Genomic DNA, 22,250 nt, shown 5'->3' on the forward strand with positions numbered 1-22,250 from the left:
CTTCTCAGTCTGGTTTTAGACCCAACCATTCATGTCAAACTGCCCTCATTAATATTATTGATAAATGGCTACATGAAATGAATAATGGAAATATCAATTTGGCAGTCCTCTTGGATTTTAAGAAAGCTTTTGATGTTGTTGATCATGAAATTCTATGTAAAAAACTTCTAATTTATGGCTTCCATGAAGATACTGTTGATTTTTTTAAATCATATTTGAGTGAAAGAACACAGCAAGTACATATAAATAATCAGTTTTCTGAAAAAAAGTTTATAAATTTTGGTGTTCCACAGGGCTCAATACTTGGTCCAATTTTGTTTGTTTTGTTTATAAATGACCTTCCATTACACATCAAAAACTGCCATACAGACCTGTATGCTGATGACACAACTATGCATACATCAGGAAAGACTATTGCTGATATGCAATTAAAAGTACAGGATGATCTCCAATGTGTTGAAAAATGGTGTCATGAAAATAGCATGTTCATAAATTTGGAAAAGACGAAATGTATGGTTATAGGTACAAGACAAAGGCTGCGTTTAAATCAAGCAGAACCAGTACTAACTATTGAAAATAATATTCTTAAAAAATCGTCAATTGAAAAACTTTTAGGTGTTAGAATTGACTCTAATCTGTCCTGGACAGGCCATATTAATTACTTATGTTCATCAATTTCATCTAGACTTTTTTTACTCTCTAAAATCAAGAAATTTCTAAATATTGATCTAAGAAAATTATTTTATAATGGGTATATTCTCCCACTGATAGATTATTGTTGTATTATTTGGAGTGGTTGTGCTAAAAATGAGCTAGTCAGAATAATAAAATTGCAGAAAAGGGCTGCAAGAATTATTTTAGATGCTGATCCACTTTCATCATCAGCTCCACTGTTTAAACAGCTTGAATGGATGACAGTAGAGAACAGAATCTCATACCACAAATCAGTTTTGATGCAGAAATGCCTTAAAAATGAAGCCCCTGTATATCTCACCGAAAAATTTAAAGAAATGCCAGAAATAAAGCAATATTGTTTGAGAAATGCCTCTTGCAAAAATTTACAAATTCCAAAAGCCAAAACAGAGCTTTATAAAAAATCTTTTATATATTCAGGATCTATTTTATGGAATAATTTACCAATATCCCTGAAAAAATCAACATCAAGTACAAGCTCATTCAAAAAAGATTTAAAAAATTACTGGTTGGAACATTAAGAAGCTGTGTTTTTTATATGCATAATTATTTTCACACACTAACTCTAACTTGTTATTGTTGATGTTATTACTATAAATATATGTCATATGTGAATTTGTAATGTTTACCTGTTGTGAAAAGTGAAAATTGTATACTTCATGACAATTTTTTATTTCATTATTCATGTATGTGTGTCTGTTTGATATTTTGTAATTGTTTGTATTATTTCATTGTATTTCATGAGGGCCTCAGGGAAGATTAGCTTTATAGCTAACTGTGTAACCCTCTTTAAATAAAGAATTATTATTATTATTATTATTATTATTATTATTATTAATACAACTGCATACCAAATATCAACGACCTACAACTAGTGGTTCCCCATAAATTTCAGCAATTTTCATTTGTTTACATCCTAAAAAACTTTACCTTTCTGTCAGGTTCTAGAGAATTGATATCCTTGGCAAGGTAGACAACTCCAGCTGCTCCTGATTTGAAACTTCCTTCACCTTTGCCGCCGTAAGCTCTCAAATTACCATTTATATTACCACTGATGTATTCAATCGCTATCAGACCTCCGCCTCCCCCTCCTCCTGACATACCATTTCCCCCATTCACACTTATTGTACCTGAAATTATAGCATCAATAATTAAAAAGTAAAATTAAGTACAGTTAAATACAAATTTGACCCATCTCCTCTTATATTAAAAAAAATATAAAAAAAAGGGAAAATATTAACCAAAAATTAAACAAATTTTCTTAAATCCAATGTAAATAAAAAAAAAATAATGTCTACTGATTTACACTGAAGATAGTTAAAATACACTGTAACAAAATATTAACCATTTACAAATTCTTGACAAATACCCCTTGTAAGCATGATATAATTGTGTAATTCCGCCTATCAAGGTAGAATTATTTATTTAATCATTACATAAAACTGTCTGAGATAACTGTATACCATACCAGTGACTTGAGCAACTGATGTTGACACCCAAACACTTCCTCCAGAGGCACCACCACTTGTTACATTGGCACTCTCACCACTAAAAATATAAACACTAACTCATAAATAACATTTACATAAAACCTATTAAAACTACCTGTTTTCTAATCTGGAAAGTATTTTCACTCTTCATATTTGCTTCTTGATAAAACTTTCTCATTCATTTTTAAAGCGTCATTAATAAAACGTAGAATTTCTTCCACAGAACTTCATAATTATACATTTTAAATCAATTTGTATATAAAATACATCCCTCAGCATTTGATAACCTTAAGCTAGCTGTATTCAGAGAAAAAGATAAATAAGCAAGTGCTATAAAAAATTACATAAAAATTTAAGTAAAAGGAATTAGGCACATGTAACATGAACTTACTCTGCAGTAATATCTCCTTTATGTGTAAATGTTGTGACCTGTATATGTAACACCCCCCCTCCATGTGTGCTGACACCACCTGAGCCAGGGGATGAGGGTTTAAGATAGGAATCATATGCAGATCCTCCTGTACCATTACCAATACCTCCTCCTTCACCTCCATGGGCAGCACCAGCATTGTGAGATGCATAACCTGAAGAATATTATAATGTTAAAACGTCAGGTATAAGAAACATAAAGGTTAGAATATACATAAAATGGCAACATCAGTCTTTGCTCATAAAGAATTTCAATGATATGCCATACACTGATTTTTCCTTCTCAATTTCACATTACAGTACAAAATGTATATAAATGTATCTTCATTTAAACCAAGAATCTTAAGTGCATCAATCAGAACCTTAACCTTACTGAGGAACAGTGACGTTTAACTTCAACTCATTATACTTTAATAACTCCATGTTCATGTTGTTTGAATGTGTGAACCTCCATATTCTAAGGTGGCAAATTAAAAAAAATATACGAGGAATGTGTCTTAGGGACTCACCTGATGCCCCCAATTGTATAAAATGTTATAAAAAGACATAACTTAAGAACTGTTAAAGTGATGCTACCCAAATTTGTACTTGATCTGAGTATCATTTATAAGTTTCATAACAATTAAGCAATTTTTCCAATTGTAAAGAGGCATAACTTTATAATGGTAAACGTGACATCACCAAAGTCAAAACATGATCTGTGTTTTGTGGTAAATGGCAATATGCATAGGTTCCATAACATTGGGTTGAGGCAAAATAAAGTTTGAGAACATAAACTAATATTTCAGCAATTTATCCATTTGGACAGGGACATAATTCTAAACCGGTAAACGTGACTCCACCAAAAAGATCTGTGTTTTGTGGCATTGTGTATTAATTTTGTAACCTATGGTTGAGGCAAACTAAATTTAGAGAACAGAAACCAATTTTGGTACGTATGTACGGACAGACAAGGTTAAAACTTAATGCACCCTCCACTACGCCTGGGGTATAATAATCAATTGTAGTCACAGTGCTGATTTAACAAATAATCATTGAAAAAAATAAAAAATAATATGCACTCAAAAGCCCATTTTAATTTTGATCAGTGATTACTATATTCTTACCATCTCCACTATTTATATCTCCCATCGCATTCAAGTTTATAACTCCTCCTTCTTCTGATTCAAACTCAGTAGCCTCCACAGTGAGCCTCCCTGTGGTTATCTCACATGACGCTCCTATTAATAGTTTGTTCACTGCAAGGTTATACTGAACATCATCCGTCATTAACATTTTACTTCCTTGTCGGAGGTACAAGTTAGACAGCTGGAATGTTGATGGAGTGGTGTGAGATTTTCCAGTTTCTCGCACATCAAGGGTTGACTTTATCATAGTTAGTTCCTGAAGTCCTCCTAACTTTCCATGGACCAAGTTGTTTGTTGCATACATTTTAACAGTAGATGGCAGTGTTAAAGTACCACCTGCATAAACTTTGGCATGTGCTGGGAAATAAAGGGACACTTGTCTAATGGTTATCACCTGATGCACACCAACATGTAAGGTACCAATATTTGATGTTGCAGTCACAAAATCATCATCACCATAGAAGCTCTGAGCTGTTAGAGAATGTATTTTAGAAGAGCTAGAACTAGGTTCCAAGGCTAAGTGAGCTCCTTTACGAAGATATAACTCATTGACTTCAAGTGTATTACTATTGTCAAACGTTATCCAAGTTCTACTTCCATCACTTCTAAAAATGGTGTCTGCATCCATATTATCAACCAGTTCCTATAAAATAAAGCATATAGATAAATTTGGCATAACAAGCTACTATTATGTCAAAATAATAATGAGTAAATTTCAACTAAAGAACACAATGAAAAAAAAAGATCTTTTATAATTATCATTATCTTTCAATGATAAAATTTTAATATCGTAAAAAAACTTAATATCATATATTTTTTATGGTCCCTTGTTAAATAAATGTTCAGAAATCAGTTTAACATCAACTGATTTGTCAGACACTCTAACAAAGTTAGAAACCTAAAATTTGACTGTTTTAGATTTGCCTTAAATAATGTTCTCTGCCAAAAAAATAGCTACCCTCATTACTAAAATGCTGATAATAACGGAAGAAAACAACAATATATTGTTTTCTCTTTAATTCAATTCTAGTCATGATTTGTTTTGTTGAGATGCCTTCTCATTGATGTATAACTACCATCCCCTAACATTTATATTACTGTGAAAGTACTTTAATTCTAACGTATCAATTTTCTTGGTTTGAGTAATATTTACATGTTCATGGGTTTTTTAATTCGTGGATTTTCGTTTTCTAAAAATAAAAATTGAAAAATTAAAGCCTTTAGTCTTTAAAATATTCTGGATTTAGGAAATTACAAAGTAAACATTAACCTGTGAAAATCTTAGCAATACACACATGATAATGTGATCAACAGATTAAAGACCATCAAAGGTGTTAAGACTCATCAGTGACGCTCATATCAAAATATTAGAGTATTCTCAGATTTGGCGTTATTCAATATATTCTCTTGCATATCTGTAGTCAAACCTACCGATGGAGCTTTCGATGTCTTGATTCAATGGACAAGGGTTGTTTTATTTCGTTGGACACTTAAAGGAGTATGTCCGGTAAGGGCGATTTTGGCCTCAAATTTCAGGTTCATCTAACGAAGATTTTGGACACTTTTTAAACACTTAAGTGTCTATTTCAATTGATTCGATTAGTTTTTGTAGAAGATTTTAACTGATTTATCATTAAAAATGCTCTGATTCAAGCTTAAATATGAAAAAACTATCAAATATGCCAAAAATCGTCACTTTTCAGATGTTTTTTGTCAAAAATGAAAGTGGCCGCATCCGTGTTCATCCTCAACCTTTATATATGTTATGTATTACCATCAAATACAACTTACATTTCAATATTATGAATGAACACGAATGCGGCCACTTTTGTTTAAGACAGAAAACATCTAGAATTTAACTGAAATGCTAAAATTGTGAAGATTTCAGTAAATTAGCATGACTTCATGATGCTAGTACCCGAAACATGTGCATTGTATTGTCAAAAACAACCCATATTTATGAAGCAGAAGCATTATACTTTCCAATAAACAGCCAAAAGATTACATTTTCACAATTTTGTAAAACTGCTATATTTTGAGGCCAAATAGGGGTCTTACTGAACCTACTCCTTTGTCGATAAAGTCATCCATGAAATCCACGAAAAATTGGTACCCCACGAATAAAAGTACTTTCACAGTACTCAAATCACATCCTATTCTGACATGATAAATTTCTCATAAATCTGTACCTTTACAGTGTGAGCTTCTTTGTTATCTATAATCAGTTTGGTTTTTGTACTGGAAGACTCATACACTGTGCCTGCTCCCCCATAACCTGATGAAGAGTGTCCACCATAAGCAGTGAAATCCCCTGTGTATTCTGAAGATGTGTAATACACAGCTAAACGACCTCCTGCTCCACTGCCAGCTCCACTGCTGCCTAAATTTGTAAATATTAATTGTACTAATTGTCAAAATCCCAAGTCAATAGACTACAAAGAAATTAGAAGTATCTGTTTTAAATATTAAAGTATTTGTAAGAAAAAGTCAAAGATAATTTTTAAGCACGTAATTTAAGATAAACAATGAAATAAATGATAATTTAGTAAAGGAATGTACTAGAATTTTTCTATGAGAAGTCTCTTTATATTTATGTTAAAAACAGCAACATAAAATGTAATGTCCTGTTTAAAAAAAGATAAAATTTTGTAAATTTCAACCTTACCTTGACCACCATTTACTAGAAGTTTTCCTTTTCCATATAGGGCATCAGTCTGTAACCTTATACTTCCCCCACTAGCTCCTCCACTACCAGATTTACCATCCTGTCCATTACAGCTTATAGTACCTGAATTCCATCAAAGTAATACTCATTATCAGAATAAATAATACCTATCAGAATAAAAACACAAATAAGCAGTAAAAACAAAGTGAGCACTTTACATGAAGGAGATAAAAATTTAAAGAAGGATGATTAAGAAACAATTGATGCAAGCTGTACTTTATTGTAGTTTTAACATGAGAAGGCATTATATTCATGATTATTTTTGCCAGAGGGATTGTGAGGGCTAAAATAACATGAATAAAATGCCTATTTATGTTAAAACTACAATAAAGTATAGTTTACATCAATTATTTCGATTCTAAATAGGACAATTAAGGTAATTTCTATGACCAATAAGTATAAGTGTAAAAGCGTTTGTGCCGGCTCTTCCATGAACCTCTCTTTTTGTTTGTAAAGAAACAAACGGCTGGCACTGTGATTTTTCAGAGGGAGGAGTTTAAACAACCAGCATGAACGGTTGTCGTATTTAAGTCAAACATGTCAATTTCAGAATGCAACACATTACAGTCATAATAAATGAATTAGTAACATCAGGTGCACCATTTCAGTCCTGAGTTCAGCAGGGTTATTGTGGTGTTATATTCCTACAATTAACTCCTGTAAATAACATTTTATATTGCCAAATCAAACTGAATGTATAGTATGGTCAACAGAACACAAAGAAAAACAATCCTACCAAGTATGAAAGCTTACTATCACACAAAGGGAGACAACTTCTGTCAAAATAACCCAATAGGTCTGGGTGACCTGTTCAAATGAAAAAAGATAATTAAAATTCTAAAGTAATTGTAAGTGGGAGCGTAATAAACTGAATGATAAAGGATAGTTAATTACAATTAATAAATTTTAAGCATTTACTTACCATCAATACTAGATGATACACTGGCAACAATATTAATGATACCCCCTCCATAAACTTCTATCTTATTGTATTTGGCATTGCTACCAAAATGTCTTGGAGATTTGACATCCCCATAAAAATAGCCACCAGAGTCTGCAACAGTGCCTTTACCACCCATGCCACCATGACCTGCTCCTGCTTTATCATCTGCCACTCCAATGCCACCTCCAAATGATGACGCCTAAAATTCAATTAATTATTAAGAGTAATTTGTGCGACATTAATTATTGATAACAAAAGTTAAAACTTACAAGTAATGAGCTAACTAAATGTCTCTTACAGAAATTGTTTTATATATTTAAAACTTTTCATAAAATTAGTGACAAAATGATTCACAAAGATTTATATTAAAGGAAAATGTTTCTAAATCTTCAATAATCTCTAATTAATTTGATTGTCCATGAAAACAACAAAAGGCAAAATTCCTAACAATTATAAAACAATTTGTAATGGCTAGATTAATGAAATTTAATTGCTCTCTTTCTATTATCTTTGTAGCAGATTTTATCAATAAGAATAATAATTGTTACAATAAGGTACCTTATGATTAGCATGTATCTGTGCTGAATCATCAACAATCAGTTCGGACACCACAAGATCAAGGAAGTCTGCCTGTATAATACCACCACTTTCTACATGTATCTTTGTACCAATCAGTTTCATTGCATCTCCACCACTATCTATCTCTAAGATACCACCTCCTTCAACTATGACCTCTGTAAAGGTTATCTCCTTAGTTACACCTGTTGTAGCATTTCCATATGGTCTAAAAAAAAAAAAAGATCAAAAAAAATTCAAAGGAGTATTAATTAGAACTTTATCTTTTTATCAAAGGCAAGAGGGGGGGGGGGGGTTTGTTGGACTCACAAACTCGACTTTAACAGTCACAATTCGAACAGAACATTGACTTTAACAGTGCTTATTTGTTTTCAAAACCCCCCGAACCCCCCTGGCTACGGGTATGAGGTGATAGGACATGCTGCTGGAATAGGTAACCTTTTTGAGCTTGAAAATATATGAATAGGTTGGAAAAACTATCAGAAATATATGATTAGGTCAATAAAGTTCCTATAACTTCGTCTGTTATCTTTCTTGGCATTCCCTGCTGCGTTTACCAAATTGGAAAAAGTAGCATTTTTACCTATGCAATATATGAATTATATGTAAAGGGTGGGGTAACAGAACCCCAGTGGTACCTCCTATCAATTATGTATTGAAGGTATTGAAGTTGATTTTAATTTCCCAGTAACCAGTACAATATTTTAATCATTTTTTTTTTAATTACAATATTGCTGAGATAAAATAGTTGATTTTGTTCTGCAATATAAAAGACAAGAGTGCACACACTAAAATGTCTCGCCTTCTTTACTTATCATTGATATTATGTTGATACTCCTAATAATAAAGCTTTATTACAACTGTCACATAAACTTAACATAAACCAAGAAAACTAAACATTGACCTTTGAACCGTTAAAATGAGGTCAAGGTCAGATGAACCATGCCAGGTAGGCATGTACAGCTAACAATTCTTCCATACAACAAATAAAACTGACTTATTGCTTAAAGTTTAAGTTAAGAAAAACAGACCAAAACACAAAAGCTTAACACTGAGCAATGAACCGTATAAAATGAGTTCAAGGTCAAATACCTGCGCGACTGACATGTAGATCATGAAATATTTCTATACACCAAATATAGTTGACCTATTGCAAATAGTATTAGAAAAAAAGGCCAAAACTCAAAAACTTAACTTTGACCACTGAACCATGAAAATGAGGTCAAGGTCATATGACACCTGCCCGGTAGACCTGTACACCTTACAACCATTCCATACACAAAATATAGAAGACCTATTGCATACAGTATAAGAAAAACAGACCAAAACACAAAAAATTAACTATAACTACTGAACCATGAAAATGAGGTCAAGGTCAGATGACACCTGCCAGTAGGACATGTACACCTTACAGTTCTTCCATACACCGAGTATATTAGACCTATTGCTTATAGTATCTGAGATATGAACTTGACCACCAAAACTTAACCTTGTTCACTGATCCATGAAATGAGGTTGAGGTCAAGTGAAAACTGTCTGACGGGCAAGAGGACCTTGCAAGGTATGCACATACCAAATATAGTTATCCTATTACTTATAAGAGAGAATTTAACATTACAAAAAATCTTAACTTTTTTTTCAAGTAGTCACTGAACCATGAAAATGAGGTCAAGGAAATTGGACATGTGACTGACGGAAACTTCGTAACAGGCTCGACAAAAATGTTTATTATCTTCAATTGTATTGACAATATAACAAGTTCTGCCTTGAAGTTTTAGGGGTCTTCCTTTTTCAATCAATAATTTATACATAAAAAACAAATACTTACTTGATAATAACATGTCCACCAGGGCCAATTCTGAGATTTTCAACTCCAGTCAGTATACCTTCCAACTCCACAGTGATATTATTAACAACAAAATTTCTGGCAGTCTGCATCTGTCCATCTGGGTATATGATGAGACCATACTGTAGTTCTGGGCTGTCTTCCGGTAGGTCTGCAGTCAGTTCCTGGTGAGGTCCAACATGGAACGTACCTGTCTTATCTCCGGAGGTTTTGTAGATTGTTATGAATTGTGTATGTGTGTCGATGTTTCTTCTATGGACAGCCAGGTGTGCTTTACCTTGGATTGTGATTTCCTTGAAGGAGTGAGAACAGCCAACATTATGATCACAGTCAGAATGATCAAATACCCAAGTGTGGAAGCTGTATTCTTTTCTTCCTATGTCTGACAATTCATCAAAATTAATATTTGGTTTGAGGGGTGAACATACATGATTGTTATCAACCAGTAGACTATTAGAATTATCAGATAAATCTTTAAACAACACTGTGCCTGCTCCTCCACATTCATGTCCGCTTCCACCATAAGCATCTTTTGTTCCAGAGTAAGTGTAGTTAGTGTAATGGACAGCTATTCTTCCTCCTGCACCACCTCCCCCAAGACAAGTAGAACTTCCTGTAACATCTCCTCCTTTGACTGACAGTATGCCAGTTCCTGTCATGTGACCTGTTGTTATAAAGATACTTCCTCCCGCTCCTCCTCCAGCACGTCCCCCAGATCCAGATTTACCGTTACATAGAATTTCACCATCCAATTGTAAATCTTGAGCCACATTTAAGACAACTACACCACCACCTCTACCTCCAGTGTAAGATCCATGTGGAGTACACTGTAGATCAGCTGATGTACTGGCTCCTCCCCCTTTTCCACCATTACCACCATATTCTTTGGGCGTGTACATAGAACCATAGCTTGGAGGGGGGCCAACAAATGGCTGAAATTTTCCTTGACCACCAGCTGCACCATTGCCACCACCAGAGCCACCTGTAAAAAATGTATTATTTGCATTGCTGAATATTTACACTGGTGTCTAATATTATAGTTAATATAGAAATTTTTTATGATAGTTATGTGTGCGAGGAAATCTTTCATCCATGCCTTGTACAACTGCCCTTTCCTAAAAGATATCTTAGTGTCTATCCAAGAGTACATTTTTCCCTCTGTTATATCTTTCCCCTTCTATGTCTGTCAATAAATTTACTCTTCTCAAGGACCTATACATCTGTCACTGATTATTTTTTTTAGAATCATTGCTCTCCCAACTTTGCTATGTAAGTACTTATCTAGCTAATTTATAACATACACAAGATATGTCCACACTTTTCTATTGGTATTAACCCGTCATAACATAACATTCCTTTTAACCCATTACACTGGTTTATCATGAGCTTCCTGGTAACAAGATCCATCTGGGTCTGTCCCCTTGAAAATACATAAATCCCCAATAAAAACATAATTTTATTTTCTTTACTAACCTCCATCTGGTTTATCTTGAGCATCTTGCTCTACCAGATCTGTTGGTGCTTCACCACTGGAATCTATCACTCCTGCAACATCAATCTGTACTTGTTTGGCTGTTACTTCTAACCATGGAGCCTTAAATATTTCAATATGATATAGAAAACAGTATTAACAATAAGATTACATCTACATGTACTCCTATTGAACAGATTGTAGAAGAACAAGTTTTAGCAACTATTGAACTGATATAAAATGCTACTTAATATCAAAATCTTATCATATTGTACTGGTTCTCCAATTTACAAAAAGACCTTACAAATTCCCTTTCAATACACATCCAGTAAAATATTCAAATCAAAATATTTCCAATCTTCTAGCTAGTGCTCTATAAAAGCAAGACATTCAGGAACTCATTATCTTTTATTAATTCTCAATAAATTAAATTACAACAACTTTTTTTCAACTTCAACGCATGACTATCAATTTTGGTTTATATAATTTCCATGGTCTGCTATATTTATTACTACACATTTGTAAATTGTTCGCGACTATAACTGGTAATGTTATAAGCATACATCTATCTTTCAGGATGAGAACAAATTGCTGAAATCAAATATGCTAAAGCACTATACAAGAACAAATTTTCTGTAAATATACACACCTGTATTTTGCCTCCAGCATGGATTCTGAGTAAAGTGTTGAGTGTGAGACTTAGGGACAACTCATGTTCATTAACATATGTAGATGACACTTTACCATCAGCTTTTATCTCCAGCGTATCAAATATAAATTCTCTGTCAGACTGTCCTATGGTATGGCTCTAAAACATAAGACAAAGAAACATAAAAAAATGTTTCTAATTTGTTTTATTCAATGATTCAGTTCATTTTAGCACATCTTTTACAGTTATGACACAGACCTTTATGAAAATAAGAATGATGTACTTTTAAAGAATGAAAATTTCATTTCCAAAATATTGTTTTTTCAAATACTACACAGGTGGTTTAATTACCTTGACTATCATGAGATATATTATGTCTAATATTTAGTGTTCCTTAAATATTATATCCTTTGATACAATATTTTTGCTCATTTAAAATTGTCAAGATGAAATCATTTTACATCAATTTTCAATTGAAAAAAAAAAACACCAGAAATTAACTTCACAAAAATGATACTTCAACATACTTCAACAACTTGTAATGTATCTTTAAAGTTACCTTTTCTCCAATGAGGAAATTCACACCTTGTCCAATAACAAGTTCATTAGCTCCTGTAAGGACTCCATCTATGTAAATTGTTTTATATTCTAATCCAATCAAATACACAGCTGAAAATAAAATCATTTATTCAAAAGTCAAGGAAACCACATATTTACCGAAACAATAACAGGTAAATATTTATTTCATATTCTGTTTTTAAAAATTCCACAGATACAGATATAAACCAATACTGAATATACACTTTTTTTAACAAATTTTAATTCAAATCAACATTAAATTGGAAAAATATTAGAAATACAACAAAAATAATAAAATTATAAAGTTTTACCAAAAGAAAGTTGAAATTACAGCATCAAGCAACATGAAGACCTCCTTTTTCAGAGGCATAGCTTTTAAAATATATAAAGTTATATCCTGAAACATAAAAGCAAGACTTTAATAACCTATAACCTTTATATCTATATCTTTGGAAATTTTCAATTAATAAAAGAGCTTACTAATAATTACCTTGTGGCATATTGAACTCTGCACTCTCATAAATCCTGAAAGAAGATGGGAATGGAGAATTATTGTCTAGAACAGTGATTGGTTGTTCTTTGGTCACATGTAGCATTCCAGTCTTGTCACCATGTAGATAGCCAATGGTAACATTAGGTGCGTTAGATGAGGTGTTGAGGAATACCAGATGAGCTGCAGAGTTGATGTGCACATGGTCAAATTTGATTGGATCTATGGAATCTTCAGCAGTAGTTACAATATAGGTCTTTCCTGTGTCCATAGATTTATCAGTAACATAGGTTGACTTAGGTTTATAGTCTCTATTGTCTATATAAAGTGACGTCTCTGTCAGTCCTGTGTCTGAGTCAGGTGCCTTTACGAAAACTGTTCCAGATCCACCTTGTTCTGCATAACTCCTCCCACCATAGGTGTTGTATGTACCTCTGTAAGTGTTGGTGGCGTTAACAAATACAGCTACTCTACCCCCTCCACCTCCTCCTCCAACAGCCTGAATCAAAGTTTATATAATTGTACTATACAATTTACATTTATTTACGAAAAAAGAAATGAATACTATACTATCTACAAATAACATTGTCATATAAATCTCCATATCGCATCAGTAAAAAATTTGCTTTTTTCTTTTTTTTTAACTAATCTTAAATATTCAATACAAGCTTTATCATATAGAAGGAAGGTAAAAATCACATTTGTATTGCCTTTCCCTTTTGGTTCTTTCAATGCAATGTATGTTGACCTGTAGATGCCATTTGATTTTTTTTTGTTTTTTTTGGGTATTTTTTGGTTTTTCTTGTTAACTTTTTAGTGAGGGTCTTTGCGTGCCTTTTCATTGGTGTATATGCCAACTCCCCTATATCCATTTATCAAAATCTAATAAAAGTTTACAGAACTTGTTTTGAAGCATAACTTACTATAGTCTGTACATTAGTTTCTCCTTTACAATATCCTCTGTAACAGTGTGATAAATCATAACCACTATATCCGCGGCATATATGATGGACATTATCAATATAACAGCAGTGGTTATTTGTTTCTTGGCATGATGAAACACAGTTATATCCTACCCAGAAATACCTAGACTCACACTCCAGACATCGACGTTCTATGTCATGTTTACTACAGTGGGCAACTACAGCCCCATCTCCCCCATTAGCTGATATTGTTCCTGTACCTGATTGGTAAAAGTCATGAAAACAATTTTATTATCTAGCAATACATTTTTATATATTTGCAAACAAAGATGGAAAAATTGTACAATTCTCCCAAAAATTAGTCAATTCAGATTTAATTATGCATTTTCAAAATAACAACCTTTTAACAGTAGGCAAAAGTTATTTGAGGTCCTCAGGAAAATTCATCATTTACCAAATTACAAATCATTTAAACTGAGATATATATTCATGTATATTCGATCAAACTATAACATACCTGTAAAGTGTTGAGTGTCCAGTATCAAACTGCCACCAGATCCTCCTCCTGATGTAGGAGTTTCTGCTGTGTTACCATCAACCTTAATATCACCATCTACCTCCATGTTGTGGAAGGCTTTGAGGTAGACTATTCCTCCTCCTTCTCCTCCACTGGAGGTACCAGTACCAATAGACCCTCCACTTCCATAGTCTGTTGGTCTCTGTACATTACTGTAGGACTGACCTGTGGCAGTGATCCCATTTCCATGTCCTCCTAAGCCACCATGAGTGCCACCAGAACCACCATCAGAGCTTGCAATACCTGGCCCTGTTCCTTGACCTGGACTCCATCCCCGCCCTGTGGCATCTATCAACCCTTCTGTGTCTATTGTCACATTAACAGCTAAAAAGAAAGACGTCACATAAGAGTTAACAGACATAAAATTATTTCAGTAGAACAATCGTCACTTAGATCTTTACAGGTATAGCCATAACAAAAAAATTTGACTCTAACTTGTGGTTATTAAATATGATAATCATTTATGAAATTTTCTTGAACTTTGTCATTTAATTTGAATTTATCTGGGTCTATTTGAACTCAATATTGCTCAGATGAAAAAGATTTTCTTCACTTGACTTAATTAGCTTTCAATTTTGGCCAAAAATGTTATATTGTTTTTTTCCCCAATCTTGACTCTGTCAAGTCAGGTGTGGGAAGGTAGGTAGGGAAATAATTTTATTTATCCAAAAAGCTGGAACAATATTGGCTTGTTTGGCAAGCCTGATATCGGAAATGAATAAAATAATATTTCACTTAGTTTGACAATAAAATTTTATGAGTTTTTGCAGGGTTGGTCGGGATTGGGGAAACAAACAACATTTTATATTAGGCCTTATCCAAGATTGACCTGAGCAATTCTGGGTTGAACTGATACATAAGTTTCAGAGCCGTGGTTGTTGAGAAAGTTCAGGAAATACAAATGAAACAAGCAAAGCCAAAAGATACTATGAAAGGGAACATAGCTTACACATAACTTTTGCGAGATGAGCAAGGCACCTCTAAAATACACTAGACTGTCAGAATAATACATTGTAATTTAAGAGAATGGGAATTAAAAAAAAAAACAAGAATGTGTTCATAGTACACAAGTGCCCCACTCGCACCATCATTTTTCTATGTTCAGTGGACAGTGAAATTAAGGTCAAAATCTAATTTGGCATTCAAATTAGAAAGATTATATCAAAGAAAAAATGTGTACTAAGTTGCAAGTTGATTGGACTTCAACTTCATCAAAAACTTTAATCTGAAACTTGCAATTTTATTTTCTATGTTCAGTGGACCGTGATTTAGGGGTTAAAAAATCTAATAGACATTTAAGTAAGAAAGATCATATCATAGGAAACATGTGTACAAGTTGAAGCGGGACAGATGGGTGGATGAACGGACAGAAGAACAAACAAACGGAACCACAGACCAGAAAACATAATGCCCCTCTACTTTCGTAGGTGGGGCATACAAATGGACAGTACAACAGACCTGTCTAAAGTACTTGACTCCTGAGGGGAAAAAAACCGAAGTACAAACAAGGCCAAACATCAACACATAAATCATTGTCCATAATTTTTAAACTGCAAACGAACATGATGGATGGTCTCAAATTACCCATAATAATAATAAAATCTTTTCAACAAAACATACCTTCCAGGTTTAAGTTGTTGACCTTGAATATTCCTCCTCCTCTTATATGAAGACTTCCATCTAACATGATATTCAGCTTATTATTGTTACTAGCATCACCTTTGTACTCAAACAGACCCCCATCCAGTATGGTTATACTGTTCATTGAGAATGAGCTCTCCTCGGTTGTACTAGTGGAATTATGTTTGACAGGAGGATACACCGTGAAGGAACCGTCCAAAGATATGTTCAGTGTTTCAACACCTTTCAACAGTCCACCATAAAGGGTTATTCTACAGTCCTTCAGATATGTGTCAAATGGTAAATTAACTGTTCCTTCCTGTGATAATAACAAAAAAATAGTTTGTATAACTGTAATTGGCTGTTACATACATAAGATTGCATTCAATGGTCATTTTTACAAAATACAATCACTGAAATAATTCCAACTCTCAAGATTTAATGGTCTTGGATAAGAATCTAACCTTAAACATGCAGCGCTAATGGTGAGCACTGTAACAAAAAAACCAAAGAGGTAAAATGACAATAAGAATGTATTGTATATGCTTTAGTTATTTAACCTAGTAACAAGTAAACACCCAATCACTTTAAAGTAAATACAGTCATGATTCCTGATTAGGTTCAGTCAAGGCAAATTGCATTAAAGAAAGACCTAAAAATATACAGGATTTTAATGATATATGTACAGAGTAACATCAGATTACTTTTGTTAACTCTATATCTTGTATTTCTATTATGAAGCAATAATCTAACTATACCTCATATAAAGTAACATCGAATGATAAAACTGCTGTAGAATTAAAGTCAATATTAAGCCACATGTTTTCTTCTACATGGACACCAGCAGTGTGGTCACCAGCCACAGTGGTCAGTGTTAGCTTTCTGGCCCCATCAGTCCTGTATCCATCATTGTCTGTGGCCATCAGTCCAACCTCAGCATAGGTTCCTAGATCTAAAGTGTCTAACTCATGTTCCTCTATCTTGTCATCTGGGATAGTAATCTTTGTCTTACGGTTCTGTAAAGTAAGCATATAATGTTGCTGAATTAATTTAACTTATTTGGCTCTATAAATATATAAGTTGATTTTCAAACAAGATGCTACAAATGGCTTCCATGGCTTAATTCCAATCTATCAAAATATATTAAACTGGCTTCACTTTATACCACTTAAGTTTATCTGATAACCATAAGTTAAGTAAGAATTGACTACATTTCACATTTCTTTAGCTTAAAAACTTCCCATTTACCTATTTTCCTAATGTATTTTCCTAATGTAATGTACAAATATATCCAAGGTAAAATGTACCATCACCCTTGAAATCTACTCAACTCTATATATATAGCTACCAGTACAACCCCTGAAAAACGATTTTCACACAAACTTACCCCATTTCCTTTCTGGTTATATATCTGTAGTTTATTTGCTGAAGGGGATGTTCCAATATTCCTGAGGTATACTGTCCCAGCAGCTCCAATCTCCCCAGAGCTAGCTGTACCACCAAGTGACAATAAATCACCAATGTAATGATTTTTGGTATATATAATAGACATTCTACCTCCACCACCACCATTATAGCCAGCCCCTCCAGTCACCTGTAATTATTATACAAAATATTTGTAAAGGAACATAAATACAACAATAAAATATTCATAGTTAATTATTTATATGTCACTGTAAAAAATGAACGTCTGGTATTTTCTGTGGTTGCAGCAGGAACAAGAACAAAAATGTTTCCCCAGTACACAGATGCCCCATCCACACTATCATTTTCCCAAGTACACGGATACCCCATCTGCACTATCATTTTCTATGTTCAGTGGACAGTGAAAGTGTGGGAAAATCTCTTGTTTGGTATTAAAATTAGAAAGATCATATCATAGGGAACATGTGTACTAAGTTTCAAGTTAATTGGACTTCAACAGATCAGAAAACATAATGCCCATAAATGGGACATAAAATATTATTCAGATCTGTTTATTATATTTTATATGTATAAATTCAGATAAATATTTTGAAAATTTCTATTATGGTGACTTGAAAAACACCGGTACCACTCAGATTACAATTCTACCTTGACAGGTAAGTTTGTATCTAGCCTATAAAATACTTATTTAGCCTTGAGAATTGAAAGGTCAGTTTATCCCATTCATACAAAAGAAGTTGGTAAAATTGGCTTCATGCCATTTACCTTGTCCAACATTAAGGTCACTTTATTGTTATGGTGATATTGTTAAAGTACAAAAGAACCCTATATTCTGCCCAATGCTTAAACTATGTGCATCTTGATTCAATTGTTTAAAATATGTTAATGTTGAATTTTAGGGGTTACTTTGCCCTTTTTTTTACGTGTTAGTTTTCTTTTCAGATAAAAAAAAACTATCGGCTTGACTTAATAGAAATAGGCTATGCTTGCAGGTTCTCTTGTTTTTTGTTTACACCAAATTCTAACGGATTATTAAATTTAGTTGCAAAATATTTTAAAAGAGAGCTGAAATTTTTTTTTATCTTTTAATGTGAATTGAAGGTTGAATAATTATATGTGAATTAGAATGAAGAAAACATCTTGGTCCCAAAAAAAATCATCAATCAGGATATAAAATTCCAAATATTAATTTATTATACTAAAATAAGTTCATATAGAATAAACTTTCTAAGATTTTATTGATTCCTTTTAAATTTAAATCTCAAGCCACTGTTTTGCATGTTTAGGTCATGTCCCAACAAAAAATCAATAAATATGACAGTACAATGTACTCTAAGCACAAACACATAAGGTCACTGTGAAATAGACATCTAGGGCAGGAGCAAACTGTCAGTTATACCAAACCAGTTTGACTAGATCTTTAGTTAAAAACCAGTTTCACTAGATGTCTAGATTACTCTTGGAATAACAATGGTGTGGCCTATATTTTGACAATGTAAATAACATGAGGACCTGAATGGGTTTTTTTAATATCTGTATTCTTTAAAGTTTTAGGGCATTTTCTTTTAATAGCCTTGAAAAAACTCATTCTGTAAAATTCTCATGAAAATGATTTTCCAATTTAGTCTTTCTGTTACAAGATTATTTATCAATTATGTACATTGATCATGATTATATTATCAGTATTGCATTACAGTTACCTAAGTAACCCTTTATTTTGCACAGTTATTCTTTATACTTTTGCAATGCAGTAAATTATTCTCTTTTCTTTATTTTGATATTCATTTTCTATATTCTCTTTTATTTTTTGTTGCTATTACATGTAATCTCTATTCTGTAAACCCCATTCTGAACCTCATAGGTAAACTTCTTTTGTATGAATGGGATAAACTGACCTTTCAATTCTCAAGGCTAAATAAGTATTTTATAGGCTAGATACAAACTTACCTGTCAAGGTAGAATCGTAATCTGAGTGGTACCAGTGTTTTTTCAAGCCACCATAACTGATATATTTTTTTTAAATCAATCAAAATGCTTCTCAATAATAAAAAGACTTGACCTAATTTTTCCATCTTTGAAATGTCTTAGATTATTATTATTTTGACATGTGGTCTTTCCTTACTCCTATGAACCACAACTGGTCCATAAATAAACTCATCATAGATACCAGGACTAAATTTAGTATATGCCAGACGCGCGTTTCGTCTACAAAAGACTCATCAGTGACGCTTGAATCCAAAAAAGTTAAGAAGGCCAAATACAGTACAAAGTTGAAGAGCATTGATGACCAAAGTTCCTAAAGGTTTTGCCAAATACAACTTAGGTAATCTATGCCTGAGGTAGATGCCATACTTTTCTGTAAATTCAAGAATTATCTCCCTTGATGATGTCTCATTAGAGAGGAGGTCTAAAGATTCATAAAAAAAAATCTGCATATCATGCAATACAATATTTTTTTTTATCTCTGACAGTTAAATTTTGATATAATTTACATATAATTCATTGTCAGGAAATTTAAACATATATCATTTACACAAAAAAAATGTTTGACATGAGTATAGTTTATCTTTTTAAAAGTTTGTATGGATACAATTGCTTATTAATTATCTGCTTAATACAATTTCATACCTCAATAGAGCCAGTTCCATCAAACAATTGTGTAGTGACCAGAATACTACCCCCTGATCCACCACCCTGTGTACTTGACCCTGCCTGTCCATTAGAACTCAGTGTTCCATCCACTTTAGCTTCTGATGTCAGATTGAGATAGATAATTCCACCACCACAACCACCTTAATAAAACAGAAACCTTCACTCTTAAAACATCATACAAATATATTAAACTGCATAAAATTTGACCTGAAATGGATTTGGCTAGTCTTTTCTTGTTAATTATCTTCCCTTGTAATATAAACTTTGGCACCTTGAAACTTCTTGAAGTGTTTCTGATATGGTTAACTATCAACTTTTAATTTGATTTCAGACTTTCCACAGCCACAAATAAAAAAGTTGATAGATTAACCACATCAGAAAATCTTAGATAATAAAGTTTCAGGATGGCAAAGTTTATATTACAAGGGGAGATAATTTTTAAATTAGAGTTCCTTTTTTAAGGTTCTACTAAAGGTCTAAATAACATGAAATTAATATCAGACCATTATTTTATGATTTTGGTTTAATATATATAGCTCCAAATGTACTACATGTATATAATATTCGCTTTCCAAACTATTGGTTCTGTGAGTTGTCCAGATGAAAGTCAATCCACAAATTGATTAACATATAAAACCCTTATGCTTGATAAACCCTATGACTTCATATTTCTCAAACAGCAGGAAAAGGTACAGAGAAAAAGATTTTTTTTTACCTGAGTGACCACCACTGCTCCCAAACAAAGCAGGACGATTAAATGATCCATAAGCATAGGGAGCTGATCTGTCAGAGTTACCTGCCCCTCCTTCACCACCATAGCTAGCACCTGTACCATAGGTATATGTGGATGTGTAGTTAGTGCCTTGTCCAGCTCCTAAAATGTACAAAAGTTAAATTTCATATCATAAAGCTTTTAGAAATGGAAGTTATCAAGTGAAAAATATTGTGAGAAAACACACCAAAATCACTGATGAAATATATAGTTAAAATAGCTGCAATCTGTCCTCACCTATACAAAGTCATTAATATTCACATTCAGTATGCAAGCTTCCATCTCAAAATACATAATCTGACATAGCTTTAATTATGATTGATATAAGTATTTTACTTAATCATAGTATCTGATATAACATCCCCTTACTTCACCGTGTTCACCCATGAAATCAATACTTAAAGAGTGTGTACTAGCCTCCATCACAGTATACATTATCATCTGCCCTTACTTCACCCATGACATCTATAATTACAGATTTTGAAGTAACAGCAGCAAATCCAGGGGACGTTAGGGGCATACTTTTAATTGCCCAAAAAATCAAATATATCATGTATTCCAGGATTTATATGACTTTAATGTCTGAAATCATCCAAATATAAAATTATATTTAAAATAGTAAAAAATCAGTTATATATAGAATTACACATCTTTAAAAACTCCTGGATTCACCCATGACATCAATTTTTGTATTATGTACAAACCTCCATCACAGTATCCATTATTATCTGCCCTTACTTCACCCATGACATCTATGGTGACTGTATGTGCATTTATCTGAAGGTTTTTAGCATTAAGTAATCCACCAGGATAGACCCTAAGCTCCTCTCCAGTCAGGATATGCTTTTCCAAGTTATTGTTCATGTACATGTAGCCACGATTTCGGATGTTAAATGCTTTAAATATGATTTCATCAACTCTCTTGTTAGATGTGTCCCACATTTCATTAATTCTCAGTATACCTGAAGTAACATTGAAATATAGAATAACAAGCATTTTATATCTCTTCCCTACTGTAAAATTGATAATCAGTCATAGGGAAATTATCAGAAATCAAGCAGTTGATGTTTTAGAGACTTGAAAAATATACTAACACTTTACGAGTAATCACTGTTAAGCTGCAGACCAAAAATTTGGTTATTATGTCCAATAGTACTTGAGATTGATTGGTGATTTCATTACTCAACATCAGCACAAAAAAGCTATAACACGATTATAGTACTGGAAAATATGTGACAAAATATAAAAGTTCATTCAATTTAT

At 32.9% G+C, this 22,250-nt stretch overlaps 1 protein-coding gene across 1 annotated transcript in view; it reads right to left on the minus strand.

Moving 5' to 3' along the window:
• The window catches only part of LOC134704886 (uncharacterized), a 158,710-nt gene that overhangs the window by 66,954 nt on the left and 69,506 nt on the right, over positions 1-22,250 (minus strand). The window contains exons 52-72 of the mRNA XM_063563671.1: positions 21,692-21,949; positions 20,931-21,089; positions 20,192-20,355; positions 17,526-17,732; positions 16,897-17,154; positions 16,139-16,457; positions 14,459-14,842; positions 13,942-14,201; positions 13,019-13,517; positions 12,509-12,618; positions 11,950-12,108; positions 11,303-11,423; positions 9,812-10,811; positions 7,966-8,191; positions 7,387-7,606; positions 6,405-6,527; positions 5,929-6,119; positions 3,719-4,382; positions 2,575-2,767; positions 2,162-2,241; positions 1,624-1,823 (exon numbers count right to left, since the gene is read on the minus strand). Coding sequence (XP_063419741.1) covers positions 1,624-1,823; positions 2,162-2,241; positions 2,575-2,767; positions 3,719-4,382; positions 5,929-6,119; positions 6,405-6,527; positions 7,387-7,606; positions 7,966-8,191; positions 9,812-10,811; positions 11,303-11,423; positions 11,950-12,108; positions 12,509-12,618; positions 13,019-13,517; positions 13,942-14,201; positions 14,459-14,842; positions 16,139-16,457; positions 16,897-17,154; positions 17,526-17,732; positions 20,192-20,355; positions 20,931-21,089; positions 21,692-21,949 — 5,795 coding nt within the window. The remainder of the gene's footprint in view (positions 1-1,623; positions 1,824-2,161; positions 2,242-2,574; positions 2,768-3,718; positions 4,383-5,928; positions 6,120-6,404; positions 6,528-7,386; positions 7,607-7,965; positions 8,192-9,811; positions 10,812-11,302; positions 11,424-11,949; positions 12,109-12,508; positions 12,619-13,018; positions 13,518-13,941; positions 14,202-14,458; positions 14,843-16,138; positions 16,458-16,896; positions 17,155-17,525; positions 17,733-20,191; positions 20,356-20,930; positions 21,090-21,691; positions 21,950-22,250) is intronic.

The sequence above is a fragment of the Mytilus trossulus genome, chromosome 1, assembly GCF_036588685.1.
Source record: "Mytilus trossulus isolate FHL-02 chromosome 1, PNRI_Mtr1.1.1.hap1, whole genome shotgun sequence".
Lineage (NCBI taxonomy): Eukaryota > Metazoa > Mollusca > Bivalvia > Mytilida > Mytilidae > Mytilus > Mytilus trossulus.